Below are 24,555 nucleotides of genomic sequence, written 5' to 3'. Positions count from 1 at the left end.
CCATTGTGTTTTATCAAATTCACATCTTAAGCCTGTGGTTTTATTGTCCTTGTTTCCTATCTAAAGGAAAGCTGAGGAACAAGAGCAGAATAGAGAGTTTGGGGGGTTGTTTTTGGACCCGGACACCCTTCTCCTATGCAAACCAAGTAGGTCCGAGGAGGACCAGGAAAGTAAAAGTAAACCTACTTTCAGAATGCAAAAGGGTCTGCAGAGAAGTACATGGGAAAGGATCCGGGGGTGCTGGTCTGGCTTCCTTTCTCCCCCTTTGGGCTATGTGGTGCAGACATCATGAAAGAGATTGGACGGGGTGTTTATAATTCTGTGGTTCCACTCAGGATCTCAGCACATTTCTCCCAGACTTGCTCCTTATCTTGTCCCCTCCCTGCTGCCGTCATCTGCTCCTCCCGGCTCCTCCAGGCTCCTCCTGGCTCCTCCTGGCTCCTGTCTCCTCCAGTCTCTACCTCCCCAGTCCAATCTGTGATGAGGCTGCCTTCCCAGCTCATTTTTGGCAGTTCAGCTTACCAACGCCTTGAACCACTAGTGAGGAATAGAGCTCCAGGATCAACCAGGTAGTAGAGGAGGGAGTCAGGGAAAGTTCTATTTCTGATGGGAGAGCAGAATGAAGTCCCTAGAGTCTGGGACCCAGGGCTGGGCAGAAGATGCCTGGAGAAAAGCATCTAGGTGCTAAAGGAGTCCTTTGTTTTCATGAAGATAATGACACTTAGAATGTAACCATGTGGGAAAATAGGGCTGGCCTCGGGAAAAACCATTCAAATGAACACAAATAGACCTTGCAGGAAAAATTTGAAAAGAAAAATTGACAAGGATAGTGTGGATGGGGAAAAAGGCGTAATTACAGTCATTTGTGTGTCCTTCTCACTCATTATGCTTCATTACCACACAGCACCGTCTCCAGATGACTATCATTAAATGCATCAAACTGGACGTGTGTTTTCACCTGATTAGCAAAATTTTCACACTTGTAAACTCATGTCCTCACAGCGGATTCCTTCTGCAAGACTGTTCTCAGCTTAAAACTTTAAAAAAAAAAAAAATATATATATATATATATATATATACACACATAAATGGATCCTGCCCTGGCCACCCTTGAGGCTGACACGAAGGGGTTAAAAGTTAAGTGGATGTTGCGCTTGAAAAAGTAATATGCGGCCTGTACATAAAGTTCAACAAGGCATCTGGGGCCCCCACAAACCTCCACCTTTTTTGGCCTCGAAGGCGGCAACGCTAGCCTCCCTCCCAATGTCCTCCGCCTTTGGGACTAAGCAGGGAAGCTCACGTTAGTGGCAGCCAAGGAGAGGGGCCGGCCTTGCCAGGACTAAAGAGGGAGGGGAGGGGAAAAGCAAGAATCGCCCACCCCGATCCCAGGCGGAGGGGCGGGAGCAGCGGGTCCCCGACGGAGCAAGCAGTGTCTTGGGCTCTGTGCATCTCTCTGGAGCGGCGCGGGAAGGATGCTGGGCCGCAGGAGCGCGCGCGCGGAACGCGGGATGCCGCGGGGCTGGACTGCGCTCTGCCTGCTAAGTCTGCTGCGTGAGTACCCGCCGCGCGCGCGCGGGCGCAGCTCGCCCGGCTGGGCCGGGAGGGTCGCGGCTCCTCGGGAGGCCGAGCGAGCTCAGCCAGCTACACCCAGGAAAGGGACCCCTGCCTCAACCCACGCCCCCACGCCCATGACTGCTCCAGGCTTTGGTGGGACAAGGGCCGCGTGAATGGCCCGACCCCCTCACCTGTGAATAGGCGGGGGTGGGAGGGAAAGAGAAGGCGGCGCGGCGAAGGTGAAGTTACTAACCCAGGTGTTAACCCGCCGCTAGCCCTGGGCGTTCTGGAATCGGACAACGCGACTCGCTGGAGTTGTCTCTAATATAAAGTGCTTTGAAGGTGCCAGTGTCTCTTCCTGTTACCACAGGAGCGGAGCGCAAAGTTGGAGAGGGGAGGAGAGAAGCAGCAAAGTTTTGTGGCTGGTGGTTGACTCAGAAAACCGGGGCGTTGTGGGGAAGGGGGCCAGGCGTCCACAGACCACCCGGATGGGGGAAGCCAGAGTTGGACATTTAAGGAAAGGGAGCAAAGCCAAACTGGGACGAGGCCCAGGAGGCAGGCTGAGTTAGGTGACCAGGGGAGTTTGGAATGGAGAACAATCCGTGCAAAAATCTTTGCATTTAGTATCACAAAGCTAAGTCACTACTTGCTCCTCCAACACCCAAACCCCTTCCACTGGAGAGAAGGTGGTGGTGAATGGAGTTTGCTCTCTGCGCTGCTCCCTCTCCCACCACAACTCCTCTACCTGGCACCAACTCAAGAGTGTTAGGTTTAGGGGTTTTTCTTTCCCTGCCGCCTCCAAGTTCTAAAAGTAATAGACAGGTCAGAAGACTAGTGGATGCTCCTCCTCATGCACAATGATCTTAACTTCCTAAGTTCTTGCTCTCACTTTGGCTTAAGAAAAAAAAAAGGCACTCAATAAATATTTATTCCCTATTGCTTTCATTTGGGACAAAATTCTCGAACTCATTTCATTGCACTTAGAAGGTTTTAAATGTTGTAAGTTGTTCTCTCTTTTGCTCAAGATTCTGCTTCCAGCCCTCTAGGGCTCCCAGTTCCCTTCTCTTACTGAAGGCCACCCAGCATGGACCTGCAGAGGAGTCTGGGCCAGCCAGCTAGGCCTCTTTGCTCTCACCCTCCTCTGCCGTCCTTCTTTGGGTCCACCCAGTTGGAGAGCGACTCATTCCTGGCTGGGGGAAGCTCTAAGTTGGGTCTGGCTTGACCTGTTTGGCAGGGAAAAAGCTATCACTGGGGTGTCGAAGCCCTGGAAATGGGGGAACAGCCCTGGGTGCTAGAGTGCACCCTCATAAGAGGGGTGAGTTGATCAGAGGCTCTGATGTCGATCCGATGCTTCTCTCTGCTTTGACTACACAGCTTGGGATGGTGACCTGGTCCTGGGCCCAGCGAGGCCCACCCTTCCCTTATTTCCTCAGCTGGCTGGTCTCAGCCTCCCTGCGGCAGTGGGAGTGGGGGGAGCAACTTAACCTCTTCACAACCTCAGGTTGATGTGTTGAGAGTTTCAGCATCTCAGCTGGGGGTGGGGGATGAGGGAGGGATGGGTCCTTATTCTTAATCTAGCCAGACTGTGTGGTCCAGTTTGTCAGCTCTATGCCTGCCTTGAGAACTTCCTAGGGGGTGTGTTTTTTCAATACCAGCAGTCTTTTTCTGTCCTGGGGTATATTGGGGAGTAAATGAAATGAGTGACTGTGCCTTGAAATGTTAACCAAGGGACATTGCAGAAATTCTGCGCTGTTATTACTGTGAAATTTAGGGCAGAAAGGGGTTCTGTGGTTTTTCATGTCACTTACCCCGACACAGAGCTTTGTTCTGGGAAGTTCTTTTTTTCTGTCCCTGTGAGAAGTTGGCATGGGGAGGGGCATAGCAGCCAACCAAAAGTAGACTTTTTTAGTTGGCAGTGGGGTGGCTGTGGGTGGTGACCAGAGCCAGGGTGGCAATGAGAGGCCATCAAATGGGAAGAGGAGACTTTGAGGTCATTAGGGAACCTCATATGTCATACTCAAGGTTTCCTCCAAGCCTTCCGTGGCCTGTCCTTCTGGTCTCCCCAGTGACACCCCCCAGTCCCACCCCTTCACATTCCTCTTCTTCCTTTTGGTCCTTTTGTGCATGCGGACCCCACACCCATATCCTGTCTGGGGCTCCATGTAAGAGGGGAAAAAGAAAAGGAAGGAGAATTTTATCAGATATTTTCCAGAGGACTCCACCCTTTGAATCTCTGCCACATGGCGACTGAGGAGGAGCAGCCTTGGGGACCTCTGACTAACGCAGAGGCCCCCAGTCCTCTGGCTTGTAGGGCCAACCCTGTTGGCACAACCTTCGCAAGCGCGAGTCTTCTGCAGCATTCCCCTTTGACTGATAAAACGAGCCACGCGGCCTCTCTTTCTTACCTTGTTGGCTCCTCCTCCTGGGAGCCTCATTCACTTGTCCTCATCTTCATCCCCTGAGTCTTTGTCTTCAAACACTCAGGGCAGAGAGTGCCAAACTGCAGCAGATAAACTCCTGCACGGTCTTACAAAAACAAATAAATGGGAGGAACAAATTCCACTTCTTATGGTCTCATTGCCTGATTTCCTTTAGACCCTGGACAGACAATCCCGGGCTGACTTTCAGGGCTGGATGGTGACCGAGCTCCACCCTCAGGGTGCCTGGGCCTCCCTCTCTCACTGACTTTGCTTGATCTAATTAAATGGCCCGGGTGTGGAGAACTGAAAATGTGAAGGTATGGAAACAGAACTAAAACACCACCTTCCAGAAGAAAATGTTCAGAGTCACCAGGACAGAATTTCCACATTTTTCTGGGCTTTGACTTTTCTAATGAGAACATTTTCTTCCCTCCTCAGCAAAGAAATAAAAAACACATTATCTACGACTTCTAGTCCCAAGGGCCCCGACTTTGCTGAGGAGAAGGATGTGTGCATCTTGGGAGGAGGAGAGACAGATGAGTAGGGACGCACCCTGGAACCTCCAGCCAGAGCCCACCTGGGAATGAACCACTCCCCTTCAGGTGTAAATAAAGGAAAGCTTCTTCTGGCTTAATTAGAAAGTCTGTTCTTTGTTGATTTGGAGTGGGGGGTCTCTAAAGAACCCATAACTGATACCTCCCAGGAGCAGCATCTCTAGGGAGCCAGTTCCAATGTTTAAGAAAATTCCTTAAATAGTCTTTGGATGAGAAAACCTAGACCCTTGGACAAACTTTGGGTGTGCCATTCAACAGGAGGTTGAATTGCCGAGCATGATAAAAGTGGAACTTGGTCTTTGATGGGCCCAAGAGGCCAAAGGCTGAAGGACTCTGGAGCCCAAGAAGATAGAGAGAGGAAGGGAGGTTCCTGGAACAGCAGAGGGACAGTGGTGAGTGGAAGGTGGAAAAGACCTGGCTAGGAGAAAGTCCTTATGGCATGGATGTTTAACACAGTAGTGTCTAGGATTCCAAAGTTATGCCATCTTTTCTGGTCTGTGCTGTGTGATCTGGCTTCAGGCTCTCCAACCTTCAGTAAGCACATGCTAGCCCTGTGCTGGCAGTCCTCTGGAAGGATAAAGGAATGGGTGCTTGGCTAGCCCACGAGGAAGACCACGAGGAAGAACTGCTGCAGCCTGAGGATGGGGAGGCCCAGAGTTCCATCCAGGAGTCAGGGGCAACCAGGAAAGTAAAGGGAGAGGTGACTGGGAGAAATGCAGAACCCAGAGAAAACTCAGGATATTGGGGTTCCACAGTAAGTGGATGGGGTCCAAGGCATACCATTTGAATAGTAAAGGGAAGTCTAAGTACACTGGGCACACTCAGGCCACAGACAGTTGGTTTACACTCACACTTCAGCTTAACCTCCAACACACAGGAAGGCATCAGCCCAGTTCTTTGTTCTGATTCAACCAGGCCCAAACTCCCGGAGACCCACAACAAAGATGCTTCCCGGATGCTCCCAGGAAAGATGGCGGCTCACTGTCTCCCAGAGTAGTTCATTCCAATTTTAAAAAACTACCCCATTATTTTAAGCTTTTCTTTGTCCTGCAGTAAAATTAGCTTTCTTATAACTTCTAGTCATTAATTCCAATTCTGTTCTTTCTATTAATTCACAGAATTGTTCTTATGTTTCTTCATGACAATCCTTAAGGAACTTTCTAGTCACTGCACTAGATTATAAACTCCTTGAGGATGGAATTTATTCACTTACTTAATCCTCACTCTAGGATATGTTTATTGATTTTAGAGAGAGAGGAAGAGGGGGGGGGAGAGAGAGAGAGAGAGAGAGAGAGAGAGAGAGAAAAGGAGAATCATCTACATGAGAGAGAAGCATTGACCAGTTATCTTCTGTGTGCACCCAAACCAGGGATTGAACCCACAATCTAGGGTTGTGCACTGACTAGGAATCGAACCCCAACCTTTCGGTGTACCAGATGGCACTCCAACCAACTGAGCCACCTGGCCAGGTTGAGGACAGGGATGTGTTTATATTCTAATGACACCCACACCTAATAATAGGAAGGCACCTTCTCTTAGTTTGTACTTCCCACAGCACTGAGTGTGGTCCTTTGCACATCCCTGGTACTCATGAAAATAAGAATGAATAAACAAGTGAAATGTGCCTTGAACAAGTTATTTATTCTCTCTCCCCAAATTCTCCTTTTCTAGATCAGTGGTCAGCCATCTTTTATCATAAAGGGCCAGATACTAAATATTTTAGACTCTCAAGGCATGGTAGTCTCTGATGCATATCCTGCTTTATTTTATGTTGCAACACTCTCGACATATAAAAGCCGTTTTTAGTTCACTGGCTCTACAATAAACAGCCTGCAGGTGGGATTTGGTTCACCATCTGTAGCTGCCGACCCCTGATCTAGGTGAAATAACACTAAGGCTCTTTACCATATAACTTGGTTCCTGGAGGTCTCCTAATTCTGGTTATCTTCCCATGGATGCTCCCTAATTTAATGTCCCTAAATGTCCTCCTAAAATACAGCCTCGAGTGGTGAGACCCCTCTACCTCGAGGTAGTTGGTGTGAATACGCCTGATGCAGCCGCCACTCAGTCCAAGTGTTTATTCTGAACTCAGAGGACCGTGCTAAGCACCCTGAGTAGAACAAATGAGTGGAAGAGATGGCTCTGGCACTGAAGAAATTTATAATGGAACTGAAGTGACAAGCTCTACACGCAGGAAACAGCATACATGATTTGTGCCAGATAAGTGATGCAGGGACACATCTTAAGGTCTTGGGGAAGCAGATGGAAAGGGGCCTGCACTACAGATAACCGCTGTTTCTTGAGTGTTTACCAGACAAACTGCTTTACGCCCCTTATCTTTTTCATTCCTCAACACAACTGGGAAGTAGGGACTATTTTTATCCCTGTTTTACAGGTGAGGTTTAAACCCTGAAAGAGGACTCCCAAGGCCATGCTGCTAGAGCGTGGTGGGGAAGGAACCCTTCCCTCCGTCGTGGCTAAATAGCGGGGCCTGAGCTCTTGTTTCCAGGCTCTGCCATCTCGTCAGCACAAGCCAGGGGTCCCGGAGAGGCCGAAATGTTTCTTCTTCCTAGTACTGCATCTCTGTGGGCTAAGACACCCAGGAATTCCTCCAAGAAACTCCTCTTGGACTGAGTGCTAGAATTAAAAAGGATAGGTAGAATGGGGGCTGACTGGCTAGGAGGTCAAAAAACAACACCAGTAAAAAAAATAAAACTAAGGGTCTATGAAAAAAGCAAGACCAACTACAGGAACATGCAGTCTCTGAAAGGACAGAAATGGAGTTATTTGGGTAGCAGACCTTTCTGGATTGCGGAGGATTTGGAACCTCCCCCACCCTCACTTTAAAGAGTAACAGTATCTTCAGTGTGCCAGCTGTAGGTAGGAATCTTATCAGAACGTATTTAATGAGCCTCTGCTTCCTTAAGTGTACCAAAAAAAAAAAAAGGAACTTTAACCTTTGTGACTCAGATGTTTCATGAAAATAATTTGGTCATTGTGACATTGGATACTTACTGAGGTGTGCATATTTGTTTACTCCTACCATAAATGATTCCAGACTTGCGTGGGTTTTCATACTCATGTATGTTTTTCATTTATTTCAGTTCCTTCGTTTTTAGCTGCTGCTTTTCCTTCTTGTTTGTTCCTAAGAGATTCTCATTCTTAGCTTCAGCTAGTATATCAGATAACCAAGCTTGATAGCACTATGTGTATGTAACACAAGAATAATTGCCTCTGCCTAAGTACCTGCAAGTTAAATGGAAGATGTTTACCGCATAAATTGTGTGCATCTATTTTGGCTTCTTAGGCTCCTCATTTTGCTAACTTCCTGAGGCCTTGTCTTCTCCCCTTGCCCCAAGTTCAAGAGTTGAGATCAAATTGGGTAGCTAGGGTTAAACTGGGTTCTTAGGGAGCCACAGTTGATACACATGCAATGAAAAGAAAACAAGAGAAGAGAGCCTTTCCTTCTGTTTTAAGATGTACTGCCGTGTGGTCTGCGGCGTTTACCATAAGGGCTGTACCGTTGGTCTAGAATGGAATGGAGTGCAGGTGCCATCAGTCACGTTTTAGAACCTGACTGGGGGTAGTTGTTCCTGCCCTGCAGAGTCAGGGATCAGAAGGTCAGAAAAAGAAAGGTCAGGTTTGAACCTGACCTTTTAATGCCATGGATGTGTGTGGGGAGTAGTATTAAAAAGACGTCTGTGGCCCATCTTGATTCGTAATAAAGGTCATTTCTTCAAGACCCCAGTCTGTCCACGGGAATGAACTCTTTAAAGGGAACCCTAGAGGCTGTGAAACTAAGAGACTCCCTCACGGATAGTCCCCATATTGCAGCAGCTAGGCCAGGACTGTCTCCCACCGCCCTGTCATAGTGTCTTCTACCCCTGCACCAGCTTACACAAGCCCCACACTCAGCCTTGCCTTCCTGCTCTCCCCCTCTGTCCAGTTTCTTTAGCCTCAGAAGCTTCCTTACTCACCCTAAGCCCAGGGCCATGGATCTGAGGTTGGGGTCCCCTTGTCATTTGCAGATGGACCCTGCTCCAAGTTCCTCAGTGCTTGGCTGGACGGTGGGTGGGAGGAGGCTGCCGCAGCTGGGAGCTCGACCCTAGTGGGTTGGTACCTGGCCTCGGCCCAGGGTTGCTTCACTCATCTGGCACAGGCACCTCTGTCCTCAGAACTAGCAGCAGGTCTCTCTCCACATCTGGAAAAGTTCAAAACTCGTTGTCTGGGTGAAGGAGGCCCTGAGGGAGGGGGTTCAAAAGCATGACATCACATCAGCGAGGCCCAGCTTCCTTTGGGAAGAGAAAAGGGCTGGGCCGGGCTGGGCCAGATGGGATTCCCAGGAATTGATGTATTAAGGGAAAGAAGAGGAAAGGGTAGGCAGGAAGAGTGATGTCAAGAGGGAGTTCCAGTCGTATCTTGGAATGGTACCTTGAGATGATGACCCATCAGTTCAGTTCCTACCACCTGCCCCCTATAGGGAATCCAAACCTTCAGACCAGATTGCTGAGAGGGCCCTATTTAAGGGCAGAAGACAGAATGTACTTCCCCATCTATCTTATTTTGTTAAATTTACCCCCTGCCTAAGGCAGACAGGAGTACCTCCTTTTGTCTCCAGAGTGTCTCCTTAGCAGTTTAGTCTCCTGAAGCCTCTACTTAAGAGTCAGCTAAGCCTCTGTGGCCCTGCTGCCCCGCCCCCACATGAACTGTGGCCTTCCCTCTCTGCCAAACCCTGGTGATTCGGGCTCTCAACTCTGACATGGAGATAGCAACACTACTTGTCCTCCTGCTCACCTGCCTCATAATACTGACATGGACTGTTGTCCTCACCCTTAAGGTCAATCTTGCAGCAGGTTGGGGGGCGTATATGGGGCAGTGAGACTTGTTACCACCTAGGGGAGACGTTCTTGGTCCAGGTTAACTGCTTTGAAACTGAAGACTCCCCTCTTGTTGCTGAGGGAAAGGGTAGGTGTCGTTTTACATTGCTTTTTACCTGGAAACCTCTGAAAAAGAAACACCTTGCTCTCAGTCAGGAAAAGTTAGAGACAAGCCTTAGGGATCCCCAAGAGCTTTTTCTGGAGGCTGGTACTGCTGGGTGTGAGCTGTGGATACCAACTCCATCTCGAACACTTACAGGATTCAAGCCAAGAGAGCAGTGGGGGTCCACATACTATATGTTTAAATATTTCAAAATTATAAATCAGGCCAATTAACTGATAGATAAAATATCCTCTATTCTCAGACCTTGAAAAACATATCTTCACAGCCCCTTGAAAGGCCAGGTTTGAACTGGAGACTCTTGCAGTCTTGGAATTCAGTTCCACAATACAGCTGAGCAGGAAGAGACGGCCCAAGGCCCCCACCCACCTCTCTTTCCTTCTTCTTCACCACGGCTCTGGCCCACACTGTAAGGGATACTGCATGCATGTAAGGGACACCCCACCCACACACTTATGCTCTAACCTTTCTCCCTGCAAAGAGACACCCCTTGGCTGTCCTTGGGCCTTGGAGGTGTACGCTCTGGTCCTACAGTTCACCCTTGGAAGGATGGGCTGGGGGGAAAGGCCCATGCCGGTCCTCAAGTAAGTGAGACATTCGAGGTCTTCTGGTCCCCAGCATATGGTCTGGAAGAGAGGATACTTCCCTGTTGGCTCCATGGACTCCTCATGGTTTGGGGAAGGGCAGGCGGGAGGAGGAACAGAGTGTGGGCTCTAAAGATCAGGGTCCAGGCAGAAAAGTTCCCCTCCTTGAGTCTAAGGATGTTTCCCCAGGAGACATGGAAGGTCAAGGACCCTTGTGAAGACCTGCCAAGAAGAGCTAGATCCAGGAACACCTATATTATAGCAATTTCACATTTATCTCATTGATTCTCCCAAGAATCTATGTAAGGAAAACCCCTCATTTTAGAGATTCATAAACGGAGACACACACACACACACACACACACACACACACACATAATTGCAGAGTTACTGGCAAAACCAAAATTTAGCTCTTTCTCCTCTTAATACATCTGATGAGAAATTGGGCCTGATGTTGTCCAGTTCATCAGCTGGGTTTCCAGGGCAGAGCCCCCTGAAAGAAACCTTGGGGTCGCTTGCTGCAGTTCTTCAGCCAGAGGAAAGTAGACTAGGTTTAAAGGCCAGGCAGGGAAGAATGAGGGGAGTTTGGGAATGGGAAAACCTAGGAAGAATGGAAGATTTTTAAAGGGACTGCAAACAGAATGATGTGAACCTAGTGATTATTCCAAGAATTAACACGGTGGGTGGAGAGTGACAAAAGGAGAGGCTACATTAAAAAGGAAAAAGAGCTACACTTTAGATCTCTGCAATATTGTTCCAGGTATAATTTGGTATTTTAATATTTTACTTAACATGTTGTGAACAAAGGTTCATATACTCAGGCTGCTATAGTTTTCCCATAATTTTTTATTTGTAATGATTATGGCATCTTAGATGCATATGCCATTTATCCTACTGTAATTCATTTAGTTGCTTGCAATTTCTCCCCCCTGTAGACAAGGCTCCTTTAGATAATACCACCCCAGACACTTGGTGCATACAAGCTTTTCCTTACCCATTTCCTTAAGAAAAATCTAGTAGTGGGAAGTTACAGTAGTTGCCTGTCCAGGAGGATGTCACCTTGCCAGGGGAGGCAGGGGATATTCTGACGCTTCACGAATGTGGGTGTCATCCTTGTGCAGGGGCTGTAATCTCTGTCGTTCCAATTTTTATATATGTGCTGCCGAAGTGAGCTAGAGATCTTCTAGATGGATTCTCCTTGAAGTCAAGAAATTGAATCAGGTGATGTCATGAAGCTCCAGGACAATTTAGGTTCTGACTTTTCCTCCTTGTTTCCTCACAGCCTCTGGATTCACAGCTACAAATAACTTGACTATTGCCACAGAGTCACCTACTACAAAAATATTGTCAGCTGTTCCTACAAATGTGTCCAGGAACAACCAGGAAACCGTAACACCAAGTACTTTGGAAAATACCACCTTGTACATTGTCCCTCAGAACAGCAGTGGGACCACAGCAGCCATCTCAGGTAAAAAGTGTTTGTCTTCGGCCCCGGAAGGATGCTGCTGGTGCCTGGTGCATTAGGACATTTGCAGACCACCCTTCTTGCCCCCGCCTGCCCCCATAGATGGAAACATAAAAGTCTCTTATAATAATGGCTTGGGTATTATTGGGTATCATGTTTAGGGCTCCATGAAGTAAGTTCTAGATGATTCTTCCTACAGAGTTTTCTCAGGCCAATGCCTTGGTAGCTGATTTGGATCAGTAATGAGTTCAGCTTAATGATAAAATAAGGATTAGATGAGAACTCCTTAGATCTCTGATCTCTTCTAAGTGAAGGTATGTACAGATTCAAATTGAGGGTCTTTGACTTCTCTAGAGTGAACCAGCATCCAGTTAAGTTTCAGAATCCCAAGGGCCTCTCTAGCACATTCTAGATGAAGGCCATGGCTCCAATAGCTGGCTTAAAATGAGTTTGGTAAGGGTTAGGACATAAAGTGACTCTTAAATCCCCAAACTCCCTTTTCTGGGTTGAAGTCCATGCCCATGTCATTATCTATAAAGTCTTCACTCAAGACAGTAAACTGAGATGTGTGTGCGTGTGTGTATATGCAAATGTGCCCAAATGCACACTGGTGTTTTGGTCTTTTTCAGAGACTACAGTCAACTTCACATCTACCTCTGGGACCACCCCAGTTCTTACAACCATGAACTCCTCTGTCCAGGCACAGACCTCTTCAGTCACCACAGTGTCTTCCACCCCAGCCAACCTTTCGACTTCAGCAATGACCTTGGAGCCAAGCACGTCACCTGGAAATATTTCAGACTCCCTGAACAGTAGCACCAGTCCTGTGACATTTACCACTAAACCTTATACATCATTTTCTACTACCCAAAGTACCATCAAGGTGGGTGAATTAGGCCAAAATGGCAGATTGCTCCTTTGCTTCATAAGTATACAAGCTCTCTGCTCCCTTAACTTCTCCTCCTCCCAATTAATGAGGTTTGAGTGGTTAAGAACTAGCACAAAAAACATGCAGATTAAATATTGCTGGAAGGGGTAGAAAGGGGAACACAGGGATGGAGTAAGGTGGTAAAGCTGACCTATGCCGTGGAAACTGCATTTCTAGGGAGTAGAGAATAAAGGGAATTCTCTGAGATCCATCTAATCCTCAGTGATTTTTTTCTAGTACCTCCTGATCTGAGCTTTGACCAGGGTACCATTCCCCTTTGGCTATATTTGGAAACCATCTTCCATTTAATGGGGCTGTTTTTCCCAAAATGTTTAGGACAAATACCATTTCCTCAGTGTGAGGGGGCCAGGTGGTTGTACCAGGCATAAAGCGGCAGAGAGGAACTGAGTAGACCAGGGACAGTGCGCTCCCATGGAACCGGGGAGCAGGCATTTAGGGGCCTGCCTGGTTTCTGTTTTTTAAAGGAGCCAGAAAAGGAATCTGTAGAGTCCTAGGGGCCAGGAGGAAAATGAATCTGTCACCTGGATCTGGGTCACCTGGATCTGCCCAGCCACCCCCATTATCTGTATGCTTATACGTGTGGTGGTGTTGCAGGTAAATAATTCACTGGAGGAAAAGCAGCCCCAGCAGGATAAGATCCTGTCCTCTACCATCTCTGCACCACCCAAGCCAATGTTTACCAAGTCTGCAAATAGCTACTTGCCTGCAAGCCCAGGCTAGTAACAAAGGTTTTAATTATCTGCTGGGGATAGGAGGTAAGGTGGAGGAAGAGAGTATGACTATTATAAAGCTCTAGTCCCCTAACAAATTAAAAAATTTCCTTTTCTCTAAAATCTCTTGGGGAAAAAAACTTCACAGAAATCAAACTGGAAAAAGAGGTGGGGAACAAATGAGAGCCAGAAATGCTGGCTTATTTATTTTGCTTGTGTTTTAATACAGAAAGAAATCAAGTGTTCTGGAGTCAAAGAAGTGAAATTGACCCAAGCTATCTGCCTGGAACTGAATGAGACCTCCAGCTGTGTAAGTCAACCTCCCCCCTGCCCCCACTCCCATTCCTTCTAGGTCTCTCTCCTCCCACAATCCCCTTTGCAACTCCTTAAGCCATTTTGGACTATAAGATTCTGTTGGGGTTTCGGGGAGCTTAGCGGGGTCAGGCTACTTAAAACACCCAGCTTTAGGTATAGGGAGTCAGAGGCCCCATCTGGTGGACAAAGAAGGCAAAGACAATTTTATTTAAATTTAGTAGTCACTTTTTAGCTCCTTTGTAATACATTTAATATACATAGTCATATTTCAGTTTGTTTTTATGTTAAGAAAGTCCTTCATGAAATAGAAAAGTCACCTAAAATATTAATTCCTTTATTATATTTATTTACATACAACTTTAATCCTTACAGAATTTTTTCTGTAAAGCTCTATTTTCCACATAACCATTTTTCCTAACATTATTTCTTTCTGTGTTGACAGGATGCTTCTTTTAGCTTATATTGTTCTGATATTTCACAGGACATATTCTTGACATAGTTTATTTGTTCAGTTCATCTTTTTTTGCCTATTTAAAAAATTTTTAAAGATTTTGGGTTTTAATTTGCTTTTTATTGTGTTTTTCCCCATTACCATTTATCCCCCTTATGTACCCCTCTCCGTCAATCACCACACTGTTGTCCATGTCCATGAGTCCTTTTTCCTTTTTGCTCAATCCCGCCACCCACTAGCCACGCCTCCAGAGCTGTCAGCCTGCTGCCTATGAGATGAGTCTGTCTCTATTTTGCTTGGTAGTTCAGTGTATTCATTAGATTCCACATAGGAGTTAAATCATATGCTATTTGTCTTTCTCTGACTGGCTTATTTCACTTAGCATAATTCTCCAGGTCTAATCCGTGCTGTTGCAAAGGGTAAAGTTTTCTTCTTTTTTACTGCCCAGTAGTATTCCATTGTGTAAATGTCCCATAGTTGTTTTATCCACTCATCTACTGATGGACACTTGGGCTGCTTCCTCATTTTGGCAATTGTAGATAATGCTGCAATGAATATAGGTGTGCTTAAATGGAACCCTTTTGCACTGCTGGTGGGAATGCACGTTGGTGCAGCCACTGTGGAAAACAGCATGGAGATAACTCAAAAAATTAAAAATGGAATGCCTTATGACCCAGTGATTCCATTTCTGGGGATGTATCCAAAGAAACCCAAAATACTAAGCCTATTTTAAATTTTTAAAAATTATTGTACTTTTACATTATAATACTTTTAATATCTAGCCAGGTAGGTCTTTGCTCATTACACTATACAAAATGAAAAGTATTTTTTATCTGTCATTTTAGAAAAACTTTAGGAACATCTTGTCAAGATAAAAAAAACAGTAAAATTTTAATTGAAGCTGGTCTAAAATTCCTTCATTTTTTTCTGGTCTTCTCTTGTATTGTTCAGCATATTGATTTTTTAGTTTTTTAAAATTTTTAATTGGCTTTATAGATTTCTTAAGGTTGTTTATAATATATATTTTTCATCATGCATTCTAATTGATTATTGCTGATATATTAAAAACCTGAGTTTTGAATATTTATCTTGAGGCTAGTCATTTTGTTTTACTTGCTTATTAATTCCAGGAGCTTTTTAGTTGATTCTTTTCTGTTTTTAAGGTATGTTATTATGTTATCTGCCACAAGATGTTTTTCTCCTCCTTTTTGGTAGTTATGCCTCTTGTTTCAGTTTCATGTCTTATTGCATTGGAAAGACCGTCCAGCATGGTGTTAATTTTTAATGATGATGACAGACCTCCTTGCTTTATTTCAGTAAATCCAGTTTCCTGACAGTAATAAGGTTCTGGATGAAAGATGGAATGGCAGGAAGAATGGTATTTACTCACACCCCAAAAAAAGCATTTTCCTACAAGTTGAGAATTCACTTAAGGGAGCCATATATGTGATGAGTGGCATACGTAGACTGGAAGAAGGCTAGAAAAACTGTTCTGCAGAGGGCACTAAGTTACTTATTTTGTCCATTCTGACTACTGATATCTACCTGTGATCATCAGCTGAGGGACTCTGACTCACAGATCTTTTAAAATTATTCCTAAGAGAATTATTTAACTTGGAACTTTTAAAAACAAAAGAAGTTGTGAAGACATAAGTTCACACAATGGAACAAATAAGTGCAACTTGTAGAATAGTTAACTTGGATGTGAATATAAAACACACAAGTAATATTCCATGTGTTTCTGATGCTGACTTTCAATCCTACTCATTTTTTTTAATGCCAAGCACTTTGCTAATTATAGGTAAGGGGAAAAAAGTCTCCATCTCTCTTTTTTCCCTGTCATCTTGGTTCAGCACTTATTTTCCTGTGTAGTACATGGATCTCTGCCAGAATGCTCATTCTTTGTACCACAGATTTAGAGCTAGTTGCACAGCCTTCTAGGTGTCTGGCCATTGCTCTTCAGAGTTCACATTTAACCAAGATCATCATACAAGACAAGTGCCAGAAACTTACTGCTACCCCAGAAATAACTCCTCTTACATTGCCATCGGCCTCTTTCACCCTGTGGTCTTTCCTCTCTAATCCATTTTGTGGCACAGCTGAGAAGGTCTGCACTCTCCTCTGGGACTCAGGAGATTTGGGAGATCTACATTGGGAGTGGCGATGTAGAAAGAGAGCAGCTCCCCTGATATAAAGAAGGCTTCTGCTCTGCCTGCAATGAATCAACTGTATGGCAGCACCTGGGTGGTGCTATTGTTTCCCTGGTCATTCTGCTATCGATCCCCTCTTATTCTTGAGATCCCCTCTTCCCCAGATCCCAAGCAGCAGTGCCTCCTATGACTCTGCAAGGTCATTCTTCCTCAGTCAGCTATCCTTGCTCCAGACTTTTTTTGGCCAAGATCTTGATTGTGTACCAGGTTCCCTTTTCTGGAGTCCTATGTGATTGTCTGATGATCGGTCTGCTCCAAAGGCTGAGTGGTGCAGCGTTAATTTTCCTTAGGTTGCATTTGTACTTTTGGTGTCAGAAGGTGCTAAGGTACTGGTTCTAACTGTGGGAAACTTAGGCCCTACTCACAGCCTAATGAGAAGCATGAGGGTTTGGATTCCCCTAACATCACGTCCGGAGCACTTATGTAATGTTGGCATGCATCTGTATTCCCAGAAGAGAAATACTCATGCATTGTTCTCAGCTAACCAGCCACTCATTCTGCACTGGTACACTGAGTATCCAACAAGTTAGTTCTTGCTATGTGGACTCTTTAGACCTGTCCTCCGTACATGCATTCTGTAGGCATTTGTATCCCAGCCACCCTTCACTTGCTCCCCATCATTCGCCTCTAGGCAGACATCACCTATATCATCCCGGGAGAAGTAAGGCAATCCCACAGTCTTCTCACGTACCTGGTACCCCATCTCAGAACCCTCATGAGCAGAACATGTCACTCGCAGAGCAGAATTCTGACTTTGGTTTTCTTTGCTGCCACATCAGGTTAAGTTTTTGTGGCTGTGGTTTCTCAAGTTGTTTCCAAAATGTGAGATTACTTTATTCTCTCATGGCATACCCATTTGTCCAAAGGAATCCACTGAAGAAAATTTAATGGCAGTAAAATACATATAATTGACCATCTTTAAATGTATAGTTCAGTAGTGTTAAGTAGATTCACATTGTTGAGAAGCCAGTCTTCAGAACTCTTCATCTTCGAGAACTAAAACTCTACTCCCATTAAACAATTCCCCATTCTCCCCCCCTCCTCGCCCCTGGCAACCACTATTCTACTTTCTGTCACTATGAATTTGATTACTCTAGGCATGTCACATGTGTAGAATCATACATTATTTATCTTTTTATGACTGGTTTATATAAATTAGCATAATGCCCTCAAGTTTCATCCATGTTGTAACATGTGTAAGAATTTCCTCCCTTTTTAAGACTGAATAATTTTCCATTGCATGTATATACTACATTTTGTTTACCCATTCATCCACTGATGGACACCTGGGTTGCTTCCACATTTTGGCTATCTTGAATAATGCTGTTATGAACATGAGTTCCCAAATATCTCTTCAGTGCCCTGATTTCATTTCTTTTGATTATATACCCAGAAGTGGAATTGCTGGGTCATATGATTATATTTTCTGTAATAGCTGCATCATTTTACATCCCCATCAACAGTGCAAAGGGGTTCCCATTTCATCATACCCTTGTTATTTTCTGGGGTTTTTTTTATAGTAGCCATCTAATGGGCATGAAGCAGTATCTGATTGCAGTTTTGGTTGGCATTTCTTAATGATTAAATGTGTTGAATATCTTTTCATGTGTTTATTGGCCATTCATATACCTTATTGGAGAAATGTCCATTTAAGTTCTTTACCCACCAGTATGGTTCTTAGAACTACCTTTCTTTAGAGTCACATCTGTTTATATGCAGAGGTTTTTATTTATTTGGCCAGCTCGCATCACCCTTATTCTGTCACATTGACTTCATCTGAGGCAGACTGCCTCCAGCCTCCACATTGTAGCCCCTAGCCCACGCCTTCCTTGCCCTGTGCCCAAGCACCAAATGTCAGTTTTTATGCAGGAAAAAAATAGCTTACAGATGGAGGACTGATGAAGACAGCGTGTGTCTTGGAAAGAGCCTGAAATCTGGAGACAGCCTAACTTCTCGCCTTTGGTCCACTGCCCACTTGTTATGGGACTTTTAGTAGGTCCTTTAATTAGGCTTGAAGCTATTTGAGCATAGAGGTTTACCTATGTTGTCAAACTCACACCAAAGTAGATAAAGTTATTTAAAAAGAGAGAGAGAGGGAGATTAAGAGATTGAGCATTGGGAAATATCTTAAAGATCATTTAGAAAAATACCTGTCCTTTCCCCATTTTAATGCTTAACATGCTTCTTCAACATGTTAAGAGTCTTTGCAAAGTTTGAAGGTGCCACTCTAGAAAGGTTGGATGGTTTTATTTTTGTGGTTATTATTTTTGCAAGGAACTTGTGTGAGCAGGTATAGTGAGGGGCTCACAAACCTGATTCTCATGAGCAAAACAGCAACGCTGTGGCTTCCTCCTGCCCACTCTCCCGTGATGTCTGCCCACAGCCTCTCTCGGGGGAGGATGTTTATTTCAAGCATCCGGAGAAGCATTGTGCTTTGTTCAGGATCCACCTGCTCCTCCCCAGGCCCAAACACAATTCACTGATGCTGCTGGAATCCAGAGTGGGAGGCTGGCCGCTATTATTCCCTTGAATTTAGTCCAAGAACTAAGCAAGGAGCGGAGGGACTCCGTGTGAAGGCCAAGCCAGTCAGGATGTTAGGTTGAACAACAATGCACTGAGTTCTTTTGTTTGTTTGGTGCTATGCTTAGTTGAGTCTGGGTTCCAAATTATGTGATATGCACCTGCGGTCAACATTAAAGAGTCTTACAGTCTAGTCAGAGAGAAATGGCAATAACAGTAGGGCAAAATAGGATTGAATATCAATATGTGGATTCTAGGTGTTATTGTGTATTAGGTATGGATTACTATTATTAATAGTAATAATGATTACTATTTTAGTGCCATTTTTCCAGTGCCCACGGGGTTTCAAACACCTTGTTGGGCACTCTTCACACAACACCCCCTTACTCGCCCCAACAGCTCAGTCTTCTGTGTTTTCAGTGTTTGAAGGAACCTGACACTCAGACAAGGTGCACGACATGCCAAGAATCTAGTAAAGAGCAGAGCAAAGGTTGATGCCCATTCTGATGCAGGAGGTAGGACCAGCTTCATGGAAGAGCTGGGATCTGAGTGGATTCTTGAGGGATGGGAATCCAAGGGAGAAGGCAGTGTTCTCCATCCTCCTGCGACTGGGGTTGTGACAGTCGCAGGCTCTCATGCCCCCGAGCTTCCTCATGGTGGTGCCTCCAATCAGAGGCCTCTCCCTACCAGTCTCTCCCGTACACTTTCTTCAAGGCCTATACTGAGATGCTTCTGATAGTCCCAAACCAGCTGTGTGCTCACCCTCCTTCGAATGTCATAGCATCTTGTTTTGTTTTTAGAGAGAGGGGGAGGGAGGGAGAAAGAAAGGGAGGGAAACACTGATTGGTTGCCTCCCCTATGTGCCCCGACGGGGGACCAAACCCACAACCCAGGCATGTGCCCTGACAGGGAATTGAATTGGCAACCTTTCTCTTTAAGGGATGATGCCCAACCCACCGAGCCACGCTGGTCAGGGAGATGTCATAGCATCTCAGTTGTATCTTTCTTTGGTAAACTAGCTCTGCGACCTTTTGGCCTCTTTGTGCCTCAACTTCTTCATCTATAAAATGGGGAAGATGATAGTACCCACTCATAGGGTTATGTGAGATGTAAATTAATTAATATGTGTAAAACACTTAAGACAGTACCTGAGACATAGTAAACTTTTACTTTCATTGCCATGCACACAAACTGAGAGCTTGGACATGAAGAATTCATGCCACCACCACCCCTACACACACACACACACACACACGAGACACACACAGAGAAGTTTTCACACAGTGTTTTATACTTAGGGCTTGATAAACCACAGAACTGCTGCCTCTGATTGAGGTGCAGCTTCTTAGGACTCAGTGGATTGAAGACGGTGCCATTTTGTTCAGCTTGGTTTGATGTGCAGGAGCCCTGCTCCTCTGCCCCTCTCAGGAAGGAGACATATTCCCATCAGAGACTTGTTGGAAGCCTAGTCATCCAGGCACGACTTCTCTCCTTTTCACTCAGAAGGCATGTGCCAGGGTGGGCTAGTGCTCAGGCGGAAGCCACGTACAGCTCTCAGAAGGGAAATAGGCCTAGAGAGGAAGGAGGGTGCTGATTATATCCAGTATGGAGTCCAGATACCTATAGCAAATGCTGTTTTAAAAAGCCAGATTTTTCCAGAAGCAGAGCCTCTATCCAAGGACTTAATAAGGGACACCTGCAGAATTAATCCATTTCCTGAGGGGTAAAACAGCAGTGGCCTGAAAATTCATTTCTCAGAGACTTCAGCTCCTGGCGGCCTTCCAAGGCTACCGTTGAACTCACTCACTTCTCTGTGACTTGGAGGTTCGCTAGCCCTGCTCTTGTGGCCTTATCCAAGCCCAGTGAGTTCCACTCAGCTCCCTACAATTCCAGCTGATGGAAGAAACCTGGGGCCTGAGGCCAATCTTGACCTTGCTGTGTGCAAGAGCAAAGGAGCCTGGGTTTTCCTGCCTTGGGCCACAGTGGTAGGAAAATACCCAGGCTGCTTTCCAAGCTGGGAGGGCCCTTTGGCCTTGCCACAGAAGCAGTCCTGCCTGCAAACAGGAAGCTTTCTCCTCCACGTAGGCTCAGTTCTGATGGCCCTCACATGCCCCAGCAGTTTTCCCCCAATGGGAAAGTTGTCAGAGCTGTTCAGGCATTTCCTCCTCAACCATCTGCCATCCGGACAGAGGGGAGAGTTGGTTTCTGTTCCTTGCCTGTGCAAGGGAGGCCACTCTGATTAGAGGCTGCTAGAATAAATCCTGCAAGGTTTGAGAACAGGGTGTTGGAAGGGCACAGCCAGTGCCCTTTCCTGGAACTCAGTGTTGAAGAGCTACTAGAGTTTGTCTTCTGTGTCTGAGTTCCCAAGCAGGACCCAGTTCTTGAGTATAGGCCAGTCAGCAACCTGGAGGAAGATCTGTGAACCCCCAAAACATAGGTCAATGTTTTTAATGGGAAAAGGGGATGGAAGACTATGAAAAAAGACCATTTCTGTTTGAGCCATGATCTTCGTGAGAGCCCTTGGAGAGTAAGAGGGAAGGGACCCAGGATCCTGTGGAGTCTACAGTCATAAATTTGGTCTCCACTCCTCACCGCTTTGCTTTTCTCCTAACATTTGGGGCTGTCGTAACCTAGAAACAAAGCATTTTCTCCTCAGCATTCTTTTTTTGTTATTGGTAATCTCTTTTGAATTTAATTTGAATAGTTTATGTGGGCGTGGACAATCCTTAGATAAGATGGTATAGTATTTCATAAATTTGTTCTCTGGCATCTTACACCTAAGACACTAATGGATACATGTTTTGGTACTGAGAAATTTTTAAGTGTTTTTTCTTATTGTGTGCTTGCATACATATAGTTCACAGTATTTTCTTTTTCCAGCTGGAATTTTAGAAAAAAGAAACCTTCTCATGGAGGATTTAACCAGAATCCTCCATCTAGAGTCAACCATTGTTGAGACTCTAGATGCATCTCTTGCTTGTCATTTTTTATCTCTTGCTTATCATTTTTCTCTATCTTCCCAGGAGGACTTTAAGAAGGAAAATGGAGAGGAACTAATCCAAGTCCTATGTGGGAAGGATCAGGCTGAGGCTGGGGACAAGGCATGCTCCTTGCTCCTTGCACAGTCTGAGGTGAGGCCTCACTGCCTGCTGCTGGTCTTAGCCAACAAAACAGGTAAGGGGCACATCTGTCTTGGGGGCTAGGAAGGGAGTGGGGCTGAGGGTAGAGGATGCTGGGTGGAAATCAGGCGTCTTAGCTCAGAGAGGGAAGGTGCTGGGGAGCAGGACTGGGCTGACTTTGGGGGAGGCCCTCCTGAGATGAGCCATTTGGCCCTGGGAGCATCTTCTGAAACAGCTTAGGAGGATAGAGCAGGATGAGCTTGTTCAGCTTCTAGATTCAGCACCCCCTGTTTCTAATTCTAGAACTTTTCAGCAAGCTCCAACTTCTGAAAAATCACCAGTCTGACCTGAAAAAGGTAAGTTCTCTAAGATGAGGGGTCAGCAGTACTCACTGGAGTAGGGGAGAAAATGATGACCTTCTCCAGACCTGCCCTTCCTTCCTCTCCAACCTTCTCCAACAATCTTTACCTTTCTATGCTTGAACCCAAATTTTACAGTGCAGCTTAATTAAGAGATGTGGGTCTTAAATCCTGTTTTAGAAAATCTCTGAGGTCAATGTCTTCTTGTGTCTATTCATTGTCTGGTCACACACAGAAGTCTGGTGTGGGTTGGACTCCTCCTTTCTAGAACCCACATTCTGCAAGTGACTAGGTTGTCTCTTCTGTGTCTTCTCTTCAAGCTGGGGATCCAAGGCTTCACTGAACAAAATGTCGGGAGCCACCAGAGTCACTCCCGCAAGACCCTGATTGCTCTGGTCACCTCCGGGATCCTGCTGGCTGTCTTGGGTACCACTGGCTATTTCCTGATGAACCGCCGCAGTTGGAGCCCCACAGGAGAAAGGCTGGTTAGTTCTGGGGCCCAGGCCAAAGGAAATGAGGGAGAGAGTGGTTTTCTGGGGAGGTCCAGGAATGTCATGTTGGCGGGGGACTGCGGGGGCGGGGGTGGGGGGTGGGGAGAAATCCCGGAAAAGGCTGTTCTGTGCCTTTACACAGAGATATGCACGTGTGCACGTACCAAGTCCTTAGACGAGTCAAAACAATATATAGGGTGGGGCAAAAGTAGGCTTACAGTTGTTTGTATGGAAAATAATACCATAATTAATACATGATAATACAAAAATAAACTCTGTGTTTCGTGTACTTAAAAATGTCACCCTACTTTGCCCTACTTTATATAGCAGATTGGGGAGGGGACACTAACTGGGACCGGCCCACCTTACAGTGGTAACAGATAGTTCATGCCACAGAGTTATTATTTGCACTGGGATAGTTCATCTGGGTACAACCAGAACAGGCTGCTAAAGCAGCCACTTGTTTGCAAACATTAAATGGCCACTGGTACCACTTGGCTCACAAGGGGGCATATGGGGGGAAAACCAATGTTTGAAGTGTTCTGGATGAGGAAGTGTGAGGCTGGGGCTTGACTCCTGGTCTCTGGCCTGGGGAGGTTAGATGCCCTGGGACTGCCTGGTTTCCGACGGGAGCTGGCTGTTCAGCTGCGGTGGCATGGTGTGGTGCCTCTCCTCTGTCCTTTCTCCTCTAGGAGCTGGAACCCTGACTGCTCTTCGGAAAGAAGGAGTCTGTGTGCACATGCAGCTACATCCCCCTCCTCCCTTTCTTCCCCCACCAGTGTCTCACTCCCCTGCTTACCAGATAATGCTCCTTTATTTATACACTGTCTAGGGCGAAGACCCTTATTACACGGAGAACGGTGGAGGCCAGGGCTATAGCTCAGGCCCTGGGGCCTCCCCCGAGGCTCAGGGAAAGGCCAGTGTCAACCGAGGGGCTCAGGAGAACGGGACCGGCCAGGCCACATCCAGAAACGGCCATTCAGCGAGACAACACATGGTGGCTGATACCGAATTGTGACTCAGCTGGGTGGGACAAAGCTGGGCAATATCCAGGAAGGGGGCCCTCCCTGCATCTGGCCACAGGTGGCCTCCCTGCTGGAGGTGCCATCCCTTGCCTTCTACCCTTTGCCACTGCACATCCCCCGACCCCCAAGGCCATTACTGGGGCCCAGCACTGCACCATAGAGGGGTTCTCTCCACCTTGGGGAGAGGCAGGTAACCCTGCCCTTCACACATTCAGCTTCCTGAACCCAGACTCTGGTCTTCCAAAGGACCCTCACCACAAGCCACCTCTTTTGTGGGTGACCCAGGTCCTCCTTTTTGTTTTTTTTCCAGAGGGGTGAGCAGGGATCCTGATTTCAATGACGGTTGGAAATAGAAATTTCCAGAGACAGGAAGATTGGGTGGATTTTTTTTTTCTGAATAAAAAATGGTGTGTAAATAATGTAATTAAACTGATAGTGAAACACATTTTTTCTATGGCTGTGACCCAGCTGGGTGTGTCTGAATGCCAGAGCAGTCTGTGTCTCTATCAGATCTGACTGGACTGTGCAGGGGTGTAGCAGGGAGGGCCCAGCCAGGGAAGAGCTGGGACCATCTCAGGGAACACAAGGAGCCACCAGGATGCTGCCCCTGGGGATAAGCCTACCAATGACTCCCCTGTCTGCAGGGAGACAGGGAAGGTTCACAGGGACGCTGGCCATCTCAGTCATAGACAGGCAGACCCAAACGCAGCAGGGGCCTTCAGGATGGGGACTGGTGTGCTGAGGGCGAAGGAGCCATACCCTTCCTGAATACCTTTCTGAGAAGAGGTGCATTTTGGTGACTGTGTACAAAATATGCAAAACAATGTGAAG

At 46.3% G+C, this 24,555-nt stretch overlaps 1 protein-coding gene and 1 pseudogene across 2 annotated transcripts; one reads left to right on the top strand and one right to left on the bottom strand.

The window, feature by feature from the left end:
• The first annotated feature begins 1,312 nt into the window (after positions 1-1,312).
• On the top strand, positions 1,313-24,169 carry CD34 (CD34 molecule). 2 transcript variants are annotated; one of them, XM_036015037.1, is made up of 8 exons: positions 1,313-1,551; positions 11,393-11,578; positions 12,205-12,458; positions 13,464-13,544; positions 21,754-21,904; positions 22,153-22,205; positions 22,529-22,693; positions 23,392-23,525. In XM_036015037.1, exons 1-8 carry the CDS (start codon positions 1,473-1,475, stop codon positions 23,404-23,406), a joined length of 984 nt encoding a protein of 327 aa, XP_035870930.1. In that variant the 5' UTR covers positions 1,313-1,472; the 3' UTR covers positions 23,407-23,525. The 2 variants fall into 2 exon arrangements, with proteins under 2 accessions (XP_035870930.1, XP_028386765.1); XM_028530964.2 differs by lacking the exon at positions 23,392-23,525 and adding an exon at positions 23,532-24,169 and having other exon boundaries at positions 1,323-1,551.
• Positions 11,187-11,283, bottom strand: LOC114512201 (annotated as a pseudogene).
• Positions 24,170-24,555: the final 386 nt, after the last annotated feature.

The sequence above is a fragment of the Phyllostomus discolor genome, chromosome 14 (genome assembly GCF_004126475.2).
Source record: "Phyllostomus discolor isolate MPI-MPIP mPhyDis1 chromosome 14, mPhyDis1.pri.v3, whole genome shotgun sequence".
Taxonomy (NCBI): Eukaryota; Metazoa; Chordata; class Mammalia; order Chiroptera; family Phyllostomidae; genus Phyllostomus; species Phyllostomus discolor.
This window is presented reverse-complemented; position numbering and strand designations above follow the sequence as displayed.

What these genes read in the sequence shown, in the direction of transcription:
- CD34 (XM_028530964.2), top strand. Translation starts at nt 1,473, where the DNA reads ATGCTGGGCCGCAGGAGCGCGCGCGCGGAACGCGGGATGCCGCGGGGC. An exon ending in CTGCCTGCTAAGTCTGCTGC is followed by an intron (nt 1,552 to 11,392) that starts GTGAGTACCCGC and finishes GTTTCCTCACAG; the next exon opens with CCTCTGGATTCACAGCTACA. An exon ending in TGAATGAGACCTCCAGCTGT is followed by an intron (nt 13,545 to 21,753) that starts GTAAGTCAACCT and finishes CTATCTTCCCAG; the next exon opens with GAGGACTTTAAGAAGGAAAA.